General features: G+C 44.0%; 1 protein-coding gene across 1 annotated transcript; it reads right to left on the bottom strand.

The window, feature by feature from the left end:
* Window positions 1-7,400: 7,400 nt before the first annotated feature.
* Window positions 7,401-8,401, bottom strand: LOC112414799 (olfactory receptor 1361-like). Its single transcript, XM_024767464.1, is given in 4 exon segments — window positions 7,401-7,560; window positions 7,602-7,939; window positions 7,941-8,230; window positions 8,233-8,401. Coding segments are annotated over 4 exon segments (957 nt in total).
* Between the last annotated feature and the right edge of the window lie 2,714 nt (window positions 8,402-11,115).

Below are 11,115 nucleotides of genomic sequence, written 5' to 3'. Positions count from 1 at the left end.
ACTGGCCCCAGCCTGAAGCTTGCCACAGTAACTAGACTAGTTATTTACTCTACAACTATCCTAAGAGAACTGTCAACTGCTTTAATTTACAAAGATTATATTTAAATTCCATTCTTTTGACTGTGTTAAAGATTGTATGTTTCAAAGCATCCTTTTAAAAACTTATTTCTTTGTGCTTACAATTTTTTTCTATAGTAGATCATTTTATTGATTAAATTTAACCCCTTCAACAGAAAACAGATCAGTGCATTCCTAAGGATCAGGGAAGAGTTTGTTGAATAGGATTTTGGGGTGGGGGGAATATTGCCTGCTGTATCAGTAAACGAAGGATGTCAGTCTTCAGTGCTTGCAGCCCTCCGACGTGAGCCGGTGAGCCCTGAGGGAACTAAGGAAGGAAAGATTACCTGCCATCTAGCAGCCATCAGACTGCAGCCCCTCCCCACAGTGAGCCCTGTGGTAACTCAGGATGTGAAAACATTGGATATTGGCCCCAGATAACGGAGGTGCATATCAAAATAATGACTTCAGTGAGCCCAGACTCTTGCATCTTCCCATACGTAGAAAAGCACTAAATTCCTTAACTTGACATATCTGGTTTTCTTTAATTAACAATAATCTTTCGATGTTCAGACTATCTGCCCTTTGTTGCAAAACGCCTATATAACCTGGCTTCCCCCTGGCCTCCCCAGAGCAGTTCTTTCAGGGTTACTTGAGGTGCTGCTTCCAGGGCTTGAAGTCCTAAAAATTCCCGCCGAATAAAACATGACTCTCAGCTTTTAGGTTGTGAATATTTTTTAACTCAACAGGGCTGAAGAACTGCTCTACTCTTTGGTTATGGTGGTGATTGCATTTGTCAAGCTTCAGAGTGAGTCTTACTGAATGTAAATTCTACGTCAATAAACATGACTTTAAAAACTTAAAAAAAAAGTGTCTCCAGGGCTTCCCTGGTGGCGCAGTGATTGAGAGTCTGCCTGCTAATGCAGGGGACATGGGTTCGTGCCCCGGCCCGGGAGGATCCCACATGCCGCGGAGCGGCTGGGCCCGTGAGCCATGGCTGCTGAGCCTGTGCGTCTGGAGAGACCACAGCAGTAAGAGGCCCGCGTACCGCAAAAAAAAAAAAAAAGTGTCTCCAGCTACAAATGATCAGTGAAGTGAGAAATTGTTGAGAAGGCAGTGCAGTTTGTTTTTTTTAGGTGTTCTTTGTTGGGAGTGTGGTTCTAAAACATTTCTGCATATTGCTACCCTTATGTTGTTATTACCAGCTGACGATTAAAAAAAAAACTCAAATAACTTCTTTGGCCTCATCATAGTGCAAGGTCGAGGTACCAGTTGTGTTTTCTACACATTTAAGTAAAATGTGTTTATCCATTTCACACTTCAGAAAAATTATTTTTAATTGTTTTGGCCCTGCCACACGGCACATGGGATCTTAGGTCCCTGACCAGGGGTGGAACCTGCGCCCCCAGCAGTGGAAGCACCGAGTCTTAGCCACTGGACTGCCAGGAGAGTCCTCATTTCACATCTACAGTCATCTTGCTTGCCAGTCATTCATGAACTGTATTATCTCATTTAATCCTCCTGACATCCCTGTGCACTAGGCGTTATTACCTTTATTTTACATATGAGAAAATGGGGACTCAGAGGGGTGAAATGGCTTATCCCAGGCAGCACTCAGGTACACGACATAATGATTCCGTATTTGTATATATTGTCAAATGATCACCCCAATAAGTCCAATGCACAACCATCACCTAAGCTATAATGGAATAAAGAAAAGAATATAGATGTATACGTATATGTGTATAACTGAATCACTTTGCTGTACACTGAAATTAACACAATATTGTAAATCAACGATACTTTGATAAAAACAAACAAAAAAACCCAACCATCGCCACACATAGTTACAATTTTTTTTTTCTTGTGAAGAGAACTTTCAAGATCTCTCTTCACAACTTTCAAATACACAGTAAGGTATTATTAACTATACAAATCATGCTGTACATTACACTTCCTGAGTTAATTCTTTTATAACCTGAAGTTTGTCCTTTTTGACCACTTTCACCCATTTACGCTACCACTCACTCCCTGCCTCTGGTAACACCAATCTGCTCTCTGTATCTGTGAATTCATTTTGTTGCTGTTGTTTTTTTTAGATACCACATATAACTGTATAAACGACATCAAACGGTATTTGTCCTTTCTCTGTCTGACTTATTTCACTTAGCATAATGCCCTCGAGGTCCAATTGTCACAAATGGCAGGATTCTTTTCTTTTTTACGGGCAAATAGTAATTCATCCATCTTGAATAAACATATCTGCAGCTGTAAGATACATCTACTAGATAAACAACCAGATAAGGAACTAGACTGCCCCACCCATGAGGCTCTCCTTTCAGAAAGCCCTGGGTAACCTAAATAACTGACCACTTGAGCGGCCCTACTTCTCCCTTCTTGTGCCCTAATTCTTGTTATTAGGCTTTAAATTAGCCAATAAAGAGTGAATCTGCAACACCCCAGGCACCCCACACTTGGACCCTAATAAAGGCAGAGCCCCAGGTCTGTGCTGTCTTTCTACACTCACTGTGTGGTCCTTGGTGTGTCCTGTACGCTCCAGGACCTGTAAGAAATCTTTTTTTCAAAGTTCCCCAATGGTTGTCGCTGAGGTGTCTTGAAATCATAAGAACCACAAGGGCTAGTCCAGCCCCACCATTGGCTCTGGTTGGTTGCAAAAATGTCTGTGGGGGTCCCTACAAGTGTTACATGTCCAGGTGGGTGACCCCAGGTGTTCCTAGCTGAGACTGACACACCTTCTTACCCAAGACCTTTGTTTCAAAGGACCTCAGGTAGCCACTATTCACATGATAAAGAGACCCGGGTAAATCAAGGAATGCAAAAACTTCGGCTGGGATAAAGCTTCCGGTATGGTTACTGACTGGGAACAAATAGCCTGTGAAGTGTTCCAGAGAATTATTTTGAAACCATGCACCCAGTCTGTGCCTATTTGAGCCTTAAAACAATACCCAGGTCCCGGGCTTCCCTGGTGGCACAGTGGCTAAGAATCCGCCTGCCAGTGCAGGGAACACGGGTTCGAGCCCTGGTCCGGGAGGATCCCACATGGCGCAGAGCAACTAAGCCTGTGCGGCACAACTACTGAGCCTGTGCTCTACAGCCCGTGAACCACAACTACTGAGCCTGCGTGCCGCAACTACTGAAGCCCACGTGCCTAGAGCCGGTGCTCCACAACAAGAGAAGCCACTGCAATGAGAAGCCTGCGCACCGCAACGAACAGTAGCCCCCGCTCGCCGCAACTAGAGAAAGCCCGTGCGCAGCAACGAAGATCCAGAGCAGCTATAAAACAAAAACAAAACCAAAAAAACCCCAGGTTCCCTAATTTGCATTAGAGGAATAAGGCGATGATGGCTGTAGAATTCCCAAGAAGGGTATTTCCTTCTATGTTTACTTCAAATGTGGTGTGAAATAAAATTCATACTTTATGGCAAGACAAGCAAAATTCAACCGTAAAAATTCTCCTCTGCTTTTTGGCCTTGTCTCTCCGACGAACTGTGCATTGTGTATGTGCATTATTCATCATCAAACCTTCCCCACTGGCAGGAATACCTGCCGTAAAGAGCAACATTTTCCTAGCATCAACCAGAGAACTCCTTCAAAGATAGCATTTCTGGCTTCCCTGGTGGCGCAGTGGTTGAGAGTCCGCCTGCCGATGCAGGGGACATGGGTTCATGCCCTGGTCTGGGAAGATCCCACATGCCGCGGAGCGGCTGGGCCAGTGAGCCATGGCTGCTGAGCCTGCACATCCGGAGCCTGTGCTCCGCAAGGGGAGAGGCCGCAACAGTGAGAGGCCCGCGTACCGCAAAAAAAAAAAAAGATAGCATTTCTTCTTGAGCTTATCAGGGGTCACGTGACCCACCACTTAGATCTGGATTATGTAAACTGTCAATTATACACCTTTTGATGTACAGCCTTCCGTCTCAAAAAAACTTATATAACTGTGCCTTGACTTCTAACAGGTGGAACAGTTCTCAGAGCTTTCTGAGATGCTCTTCCTGGGTTATAATCCTCAAATTTGGCTCAAATAAAAATTTCCATTTCTTTCTTAGATCAACTGATTCATTTTTCATTGACGGTGGCCACAGAGGGTAATGGACAAGGAAGAATATCCCAGATGGCAAAACCAGAGACTGCAGTGAATAACAGACAAAGAGGTTCCCCCTCTAGAGCCAAAGAATTTATTCCACTTCATGAGCAGGGAAATCTTAAATAGATTCTGCCCTGTGGGATTTGATCATTATGATGGACCAGTAGCTGGTCTCATATTGTACTATGGGTGAGAGGAGGGCCAGATAAATAAACTTCTAGTTTAAAAATTATTAGATCATAGGATAAACATTCTGTTCTGCTGAAGAAGACTGTGTATCAGGCAGAGATTTTGGACTCTGAGCTGAAAGCATCACTGGATGGGACTTTAGGTTATCTTCTTCAGGGCAGGGTATAAGTGGATTCTATGGGTGGGGAGAAGCATGCTTTCATGTATTTGGTGGCTGGAGGGATGGAACGTGGACTGCCAGCTCTCCACAAACATATACTCTCTCCTGGGCTTCCCTGGTGGTGCAGTGGTTGAGAGTCCGCCTGCCGATGCAGGGGACACGGGTTCATGCCCCAGTCCGGGAAGATCCCACATGCCATGGAGCGGCTGGGCCCGTGAGCCATGGCTGCTGAGCCTGTGCGTCCAGAGCCTGTGCTCCGCAACGGGAGAGGCCACAACAGTGAGAGGCCCGCATACCGAAAAAAAAAAAAAAAACTACTCTCTGCTTTTTCTGTAATGACAGAATCACAGCCTAACAACATGGCTGACCACCTATGCTGTATTTCCCAGCCTCTTTTGCAGCTAGGTATTACCCAGTGTGGAATGTGAAAAGTACGTGACACTTCAAGATCAGGGACTTCTTACCCTGTGTTCACTGATTTCTTTCTTCTTCTTTTATTCAATCTAGAGTTCACAGCTTCAACCTCACAGACAATAATAATGCTCAGGGAAATAGACAAGAAATAGAACATTGGGAACCTAGGTTTCTGATTGATTGAAAGGAGCAGAGTCAGCCACTGATATAGAACTCTGACTGTTAGTTGAGAGGGGAATAAACTTCTACTTTGCTTGAGCCATTACTCTTTTATTTTTTTAAATTATTTATTTATTTTTAGCTGTGTTGGGTCTTTGTTGCTGCCTGCGGGCTTTCTCTAGTTGCGGCGAGCCAGGGCTACTCTTTGTTGCGGTGCGCGGGTTTCTCCTTGCAATGGCTTCTCTTGTTGCTGAGCACGGGCTCTAGGTTCAAGGGCTTCAGTAGTTAGTTGTGGCACGCGGGCTCAGCTGCTCTGTGACATATGGGATCTTCCCGGACCAGGGCTTGAACCCATGTTCCTTGCATTGGCAGGCGGATTCATAACCACTGTGCCACCAGGGGGGGCGTCCCCATTATTCATTTACTCTTTTGTTTAAGCAAATGTTATGGATTGAATTACATCGCTTTCCCAAATTTGTGTGTTGAAATCCTAACCCCTAGTATTCAGAATGTGTCTGTTTTTGCATATAGTAGTTAAGATGGGGCCATATTAGAGTAGGGTGAGTTCCTAATCCAAGGTAACTGGTTTCCTTATAAAAAGGGGACATTTGGAGATAGACATGCCCACAGGGAGGATGCCATGTAAAGATGAAGGCAGATATCTACAAGTCAAGGGACACCAAAGATAGCCAGTAAACCACCAGGAGTGAGGGGAGAGGCATGGAACAGACTCTCCCTTATAGCCTCGGAAGAAACCAACCTGCTAATGCCTTGATCTCAGACTTGTCTCCAGAGCTGTAAGACAATAAATTTCTGTGATTTAAGCCATATAATTTGTGGTATTTTGTTATAGAAGCCCAAATACAGCAGGTAGGCTATTCATCCTACCTAATACAAAAATTAGTATCAGGAATGGGGTGTTGCAATCACAAAAATCAAAAATTAGTTGCAGGGCTTCCCCGGTGGCGCAGTGGTTGAGAGTCCATCTGCCGACGCAGGGAACACAGGTTCGTGCCCCGGTCCGGGAAGATCCCACATGCCGCAGAGTGGCTGGGCCCGTGAGCCATGGCTGCTGAGCCTGTGCGTCCGGAGCCTGTGCTCCGCAACGGGAGAGGCCACAACGGTGAGAGGCCTGTGTACTGCAAAAAAAAAAATTAAAAAAATTAGTTGCATTAGCTTAGTGACCTGCTGGTAAGGTCACAAATATTGCAGACTGGATAACTGACCCTCATTATGCCAAAGAACAACATTTGGTAATGTCATCACCCGCGATCACCTACCTGAAAGCTAGATCATATGTCTACTAAGCCTGTGTTTCTAGAAGTGATTGTAAAGTGTTAGAATGTCACTGTAAGTGGGCTGCTCCTTGCTGCTTTCAGCAAGGAATCACAAGAAAGAGATCCTCTTACACAAGAATTGGCCACTTTTCAAAGTGAGGAACATCACAAGTTTGGAAGAGCCAACAGCTTCCTCGCCCCCTAAACAGTATAAACAAGGAGCCTGCCCAAGGCTATTGTTTCAGATGACCATTAATGGAGAAGAACAAAAATGTAGCTAGTTCAATGAAGCAAATACTGCAAATTAAATAGACACAAGAACTCTGGCTAGAAAAGAACACGGAATGTTCTAGCAATGGAACTAGCTAGAAGCAACTAGACCAGATGTCTACTAAGTTTTCTGAAGCAACAATGTTGCTAAAAAATCTGAGTTCAGTCTGCAAAATCTTATGACTTCTGAGCTTTTGCCTTGGGTCTCTTTCTTATAGCAGCTTAACCTGACCCTTAACCCAATGTGGGGCTTGAATCCTGGGTTCTCTGGTTTCCAGAGTACTTCCTTTTTTTTTTTTTTGTGGTATGCGGGCTTCTCACTGCTGTGGCCTCTCCCGTTGCGGAGCACAGGCTCCGGACGCGCAGGCTCAGCGGCCATGGCTCACGGGCCCAGCCACTCCGCGGCATGTGGGATCTTCCCGGACCGGGGCACGAACCCGTGTCCCCTGCATCGGCAGGTGGGCTCTCAACCACTGCGCCACCAAGGAAGCCCCAGAGTACTTCCTTTTAACCATTATGTGTGCTTTAGGCTGCAGTTTAAGTGCCACAAGATCAGGGATTTTGTTTGTTCTCTGCCAGACTCTTGAAAGACTGTAAATACTAAACAGTAAATAGTAAAATGTGACAGATGTTCAATAAATATCTGTTGGAAGGATGAGGTAATAAACAAATGAACCAAGAGTGATATGAAGGAACTATCTAAGACTGGGACTGTGCCCGGAAGTTCAGAACAGATGGGAGCCATATTTGGACAGGCATTCCAATGCTGTGGTCACCGAATAAAAACTGGCCTCCTGCTGATGAGGGCCCCCAGGGCGCCCTTCATGTCGTTGTTGCGTAGACTGTAGATGAAGGGGTTCAGCATGGGAGTGACCACGGTGTACATCACTGCAGCGGTTGTGTCCTTCTGGGCCGTGCGGGAGGACATGGGGCTGAAATAAACCCTGATGAGTGTGCCGTAGAACAGGGACACCACAGAGAGGACATGGGGCTGAAATAAACCCTGATGAGTGTGCCGTAGAACAGGGACACCACAGAGCGGTGAGAGCCACAGGTGGAGAAGGCCTTCCGCTTGCCTCTGGTGGACGGGATCCTCAACGCAGCAACAAAGATGTGCGTGTAGGATACCAAGATACCCATAAAGGGGGTGATTATGGGTAGGGCACCCACGGTGTACACCATTGCATTGTTGAGAAAGGTGTCAGAGCATGCGAGCTTCGGCAGACGACTGAGGTCACAGAAGAAATGGGGGACCTGGTTGTGGATGCAGAATGAGAGGCGGGTCAGTGATATCGTGTAGGTCAAGGCATTCCCAAAAGGTTGCAGTCCAGGATGCTGCCACCAGGAGGCTACAGAGCTGTGGTATCACAGACGTGGCATAGTGCAGAGGGTGACAGATGGCCACATGGCGGTCGTAGGCCATGGCGGTCAGCAGGAAGCTGCCGATGCCGGCGAACCACGTGAAGCAGAACGTCTGGGTCAGGCAGCCAGCATAAGTAATCCCTTTGTGTCCTGACATGTGATTGGCCAGCATCCTGCAGATGGTGGTGGAGGTGTAGCAAATGTCCCCAAAGTCCAGGTTGGCCAGGAAGAAGTACATGGAAGCTGGACGTCGATGGCGATGGCCAGGATAATGAGCAGGTTCCCCAGTTCTGTGACCAGGTACATGCTCGGGAAGAGTATGAACAGCAGCTGTTGTTGCTTGGGGTCCTCCGAGAGGCCCAGGAACAGGAACTCAGAGACCAGGGTGAGATTTGCTCCTTCAACGGCCATCCTGAATCTATCAGAAATGACACGGAGGAGCTGTCCAGGGTCCTGGCCAAGGCTAGTCTCTACTTCGCACCCTGGATCTCATCCCCTCTTGTTAGTTCAGCCATTCATCAGTTCTTCCCACTCCCTCCTGCAACAGGACCCTCCCCCACCATTTGCTGCATCATTTCCATCAGTGAACACACCATTCATTCCCCACAGCCCACTTGCAAAATGTCACCTGGAGCTTGGTGGACAGCTCCCAAGCACACTGACCATTTCTCACTTCCATCACATGTATCTCTATGCCCCAAGGTTTCATCTGGTCACCAGAGCAGGCTCAGCCTGCACACAGGGTAACATGGAAGTGTCGGGGGTTCGCACCCCAAGAGTGACTTTTGGCCAGTGAGGGACAGGCCTTGTTTGGTGAACACCCCAGCTTCATCACTTCTGAGTGAAGCAGTTCTGGGGTGTGTTCTCTCAAGGATCCCTAGAAAGATGACCCCTCAGTTGCCAAGAGTGGGAATCTACTTATCACACCTCCTTTCTCCAAACACTCATTGGGTCTCCTGGGATTATTTCCCAAATAAACTATTTGCACTCAAGTTCTTGACTCAGAACATGCTTTGGGGCAATTTCAAACTAAAAATGCAACGATTCCAAAAAAATCTTCTAGTTTTGAAGGAATCCCTTCTTTGTCCCAAATACCCCTCCTGCTACAACTCCCCCTTCTCTGCTCCATTAGCTCTCATACTCCTCAAAAACATTGCCTGTCCTTGCATGTCAAGAGCAACCACGACCTCCTATTGCTAATCCAAGGCTAGTATACAGTCAGTATGCACCAGCACAGTAGTCCCATTGCTAAAATCTAGAAAGATTTGGCAGAGGCTGGAATATACCCTTAAAGAACATCCAAACAATAGTAAAATTAATGAACAGTACAAATTATAATATAAACACACTTTCAAGTTTACTGTTGTTGAATGCTGTAATGAGCTTTGAAACATGGGCAACATCTGAGAAACATTTGCAAAACTTTTTGCCAGTTTGGCTACCGTCACTGTGAGCAGTGTGGCTGTGTGCTTATAAAATTATCTGTGCTATAGGAGAAGTACCAGTTTATCATTACCCTCAAATTTTGAGGTTGGTCCTGGTTTTAAATAGTTAAGATTTACTTCGGTTTTTATTGTTTGTGCATTGTAGTTTTTGTCTAAATTGTCAGTGTGCAACGTTCTTATAATTATAAAATCAAAAGTTTACAATAAACATGAAAAGAAAGCATCCAGAATGAAAAGGCAACAAAGATTGGATAACGTTCCCTTTCAATATTGCTGTATTTGTGGAAGAATAAAAAAGAAATGATATTCACGGTGAATAGCAGTCCTGGAACATCTGATACTTGCAGAAGTTGAGCAACCTGGAACAGTTTTGCTACTGTGTAAGACTCACTGTAAAATGTAACACTTAATTTATAATTTTGGAATGAAAAACAATTTTTTAAAATAAAAATATGGGTAGTTTATGGTAACAGGTGATATAAATATTGGGTCCAAGTGTTATTCAAAACCGTTCATTAAAGTTGGAAGTGCTCACACTTAAATATTTCATCTGAATAGCAATCATGTTTTGTTCATTTTGGGCTCAAATAAAGAAAATTTATAATGGTCAATAAGGAAAAATGAAAAGAACATCATTATTCAGTGAGACACTAAAAAGCATTTGAACAACAGAAAGTTCTGGGGAAAATTTCTGTCAAAGTATTATATGTTGGTAAAGCAGACAGAAAGCATTTAGAAAGTAATACAGGACTTTTAAAACACTCTAGTGTATGGTTAAAAGTAATTGAGACTTTTCAGTTATGAAATAATTAACAGAATTTCAAAAAATGTAATTTTGATGTAGGCATGACATTGCCATTCTGACACATGCACCTGCTTGTGGTAAAACCCATTTACTGGAAAGAGAAAATACCTTTTTGGAAAACGACATCAGGTCAGTAAAATTTCAGCCATTACCAATGAAGTTTCATCAGTGTCACTAACTTTTTTTCCACTGCAATTTATTTATAAAGTGAAATTCAAGACTTTGAAGGTAGTTTAAGTTTGTTGATCACATGAGATTGTGATTTATTTCAGAACATTTGAAATAAAATTGGAAAAAAGCAAAAAACAGAATTACATTTACTGACTCTGAAACGTGGTCAAGTGATGTCTGAGATGATCAGATGGTATTTTAGAAACGTCTTCTCAATGAAAAAGAGTCACATGAAGACCTTCTTGGCTTTTATACAGATATAATATAAATTTGGGGTTTCAGGCAAAAGTTACAAAACTTCCTGGATATTTTAATTTGGTTTCATTGAAGCCTCTTTGTTCAGTTATCTCTGGGTGATTCAAAAAAGATATAATTCAAATGAAACTTTTCTGTAAAATTTTCTGTATGCCACCATACATCCAATAAACACAGAGAGGATAAACCAACATATCTAAAAAGCTGGGGATTGAAATAGTGAAAGCAAGAAGATTTGGATCCAGATGGACAACCTGAGGGGCTGGAGCTGTAAGAGCAGCCTGAAAATCATGTCAAGTCTTGTAAATTCTTCTCAATAAAAATTATGAGAAAGGAGTTAACATTAGAAAATAATTATGTGTGTGCTTTTTTTTTTTAAGGATTTGGATTCAATAAATGCAGTTCTAACAGGGATATCAACACTTCATTCAGTCTTACAAGAAAGGAAT

Source organism: Neophocaena asiaeorientalis, unplaced genomic scaffold (assembly GCF_003031525.2).
Source record: "Neophocaena asiaeorientalis asiaeorientalis breed wild unplaced genomic scaffold, Neophocaena_asiaeorientalis_V1.1 scaffold87, whole genome shotgun sequence".
NCBI classification, from domain to species: Eukaryota; Metazoa; Chordata; class Mammalia; order Artiodactyla; family Phocoenidae; genus Neophocaena; species Neophocaena asiaeorientalis.
The sequence above is the reverse complement of the archived record's forward strand: the minus strand, read 5'-3'. Positions and strand labels throughout refer to the sequence as shown.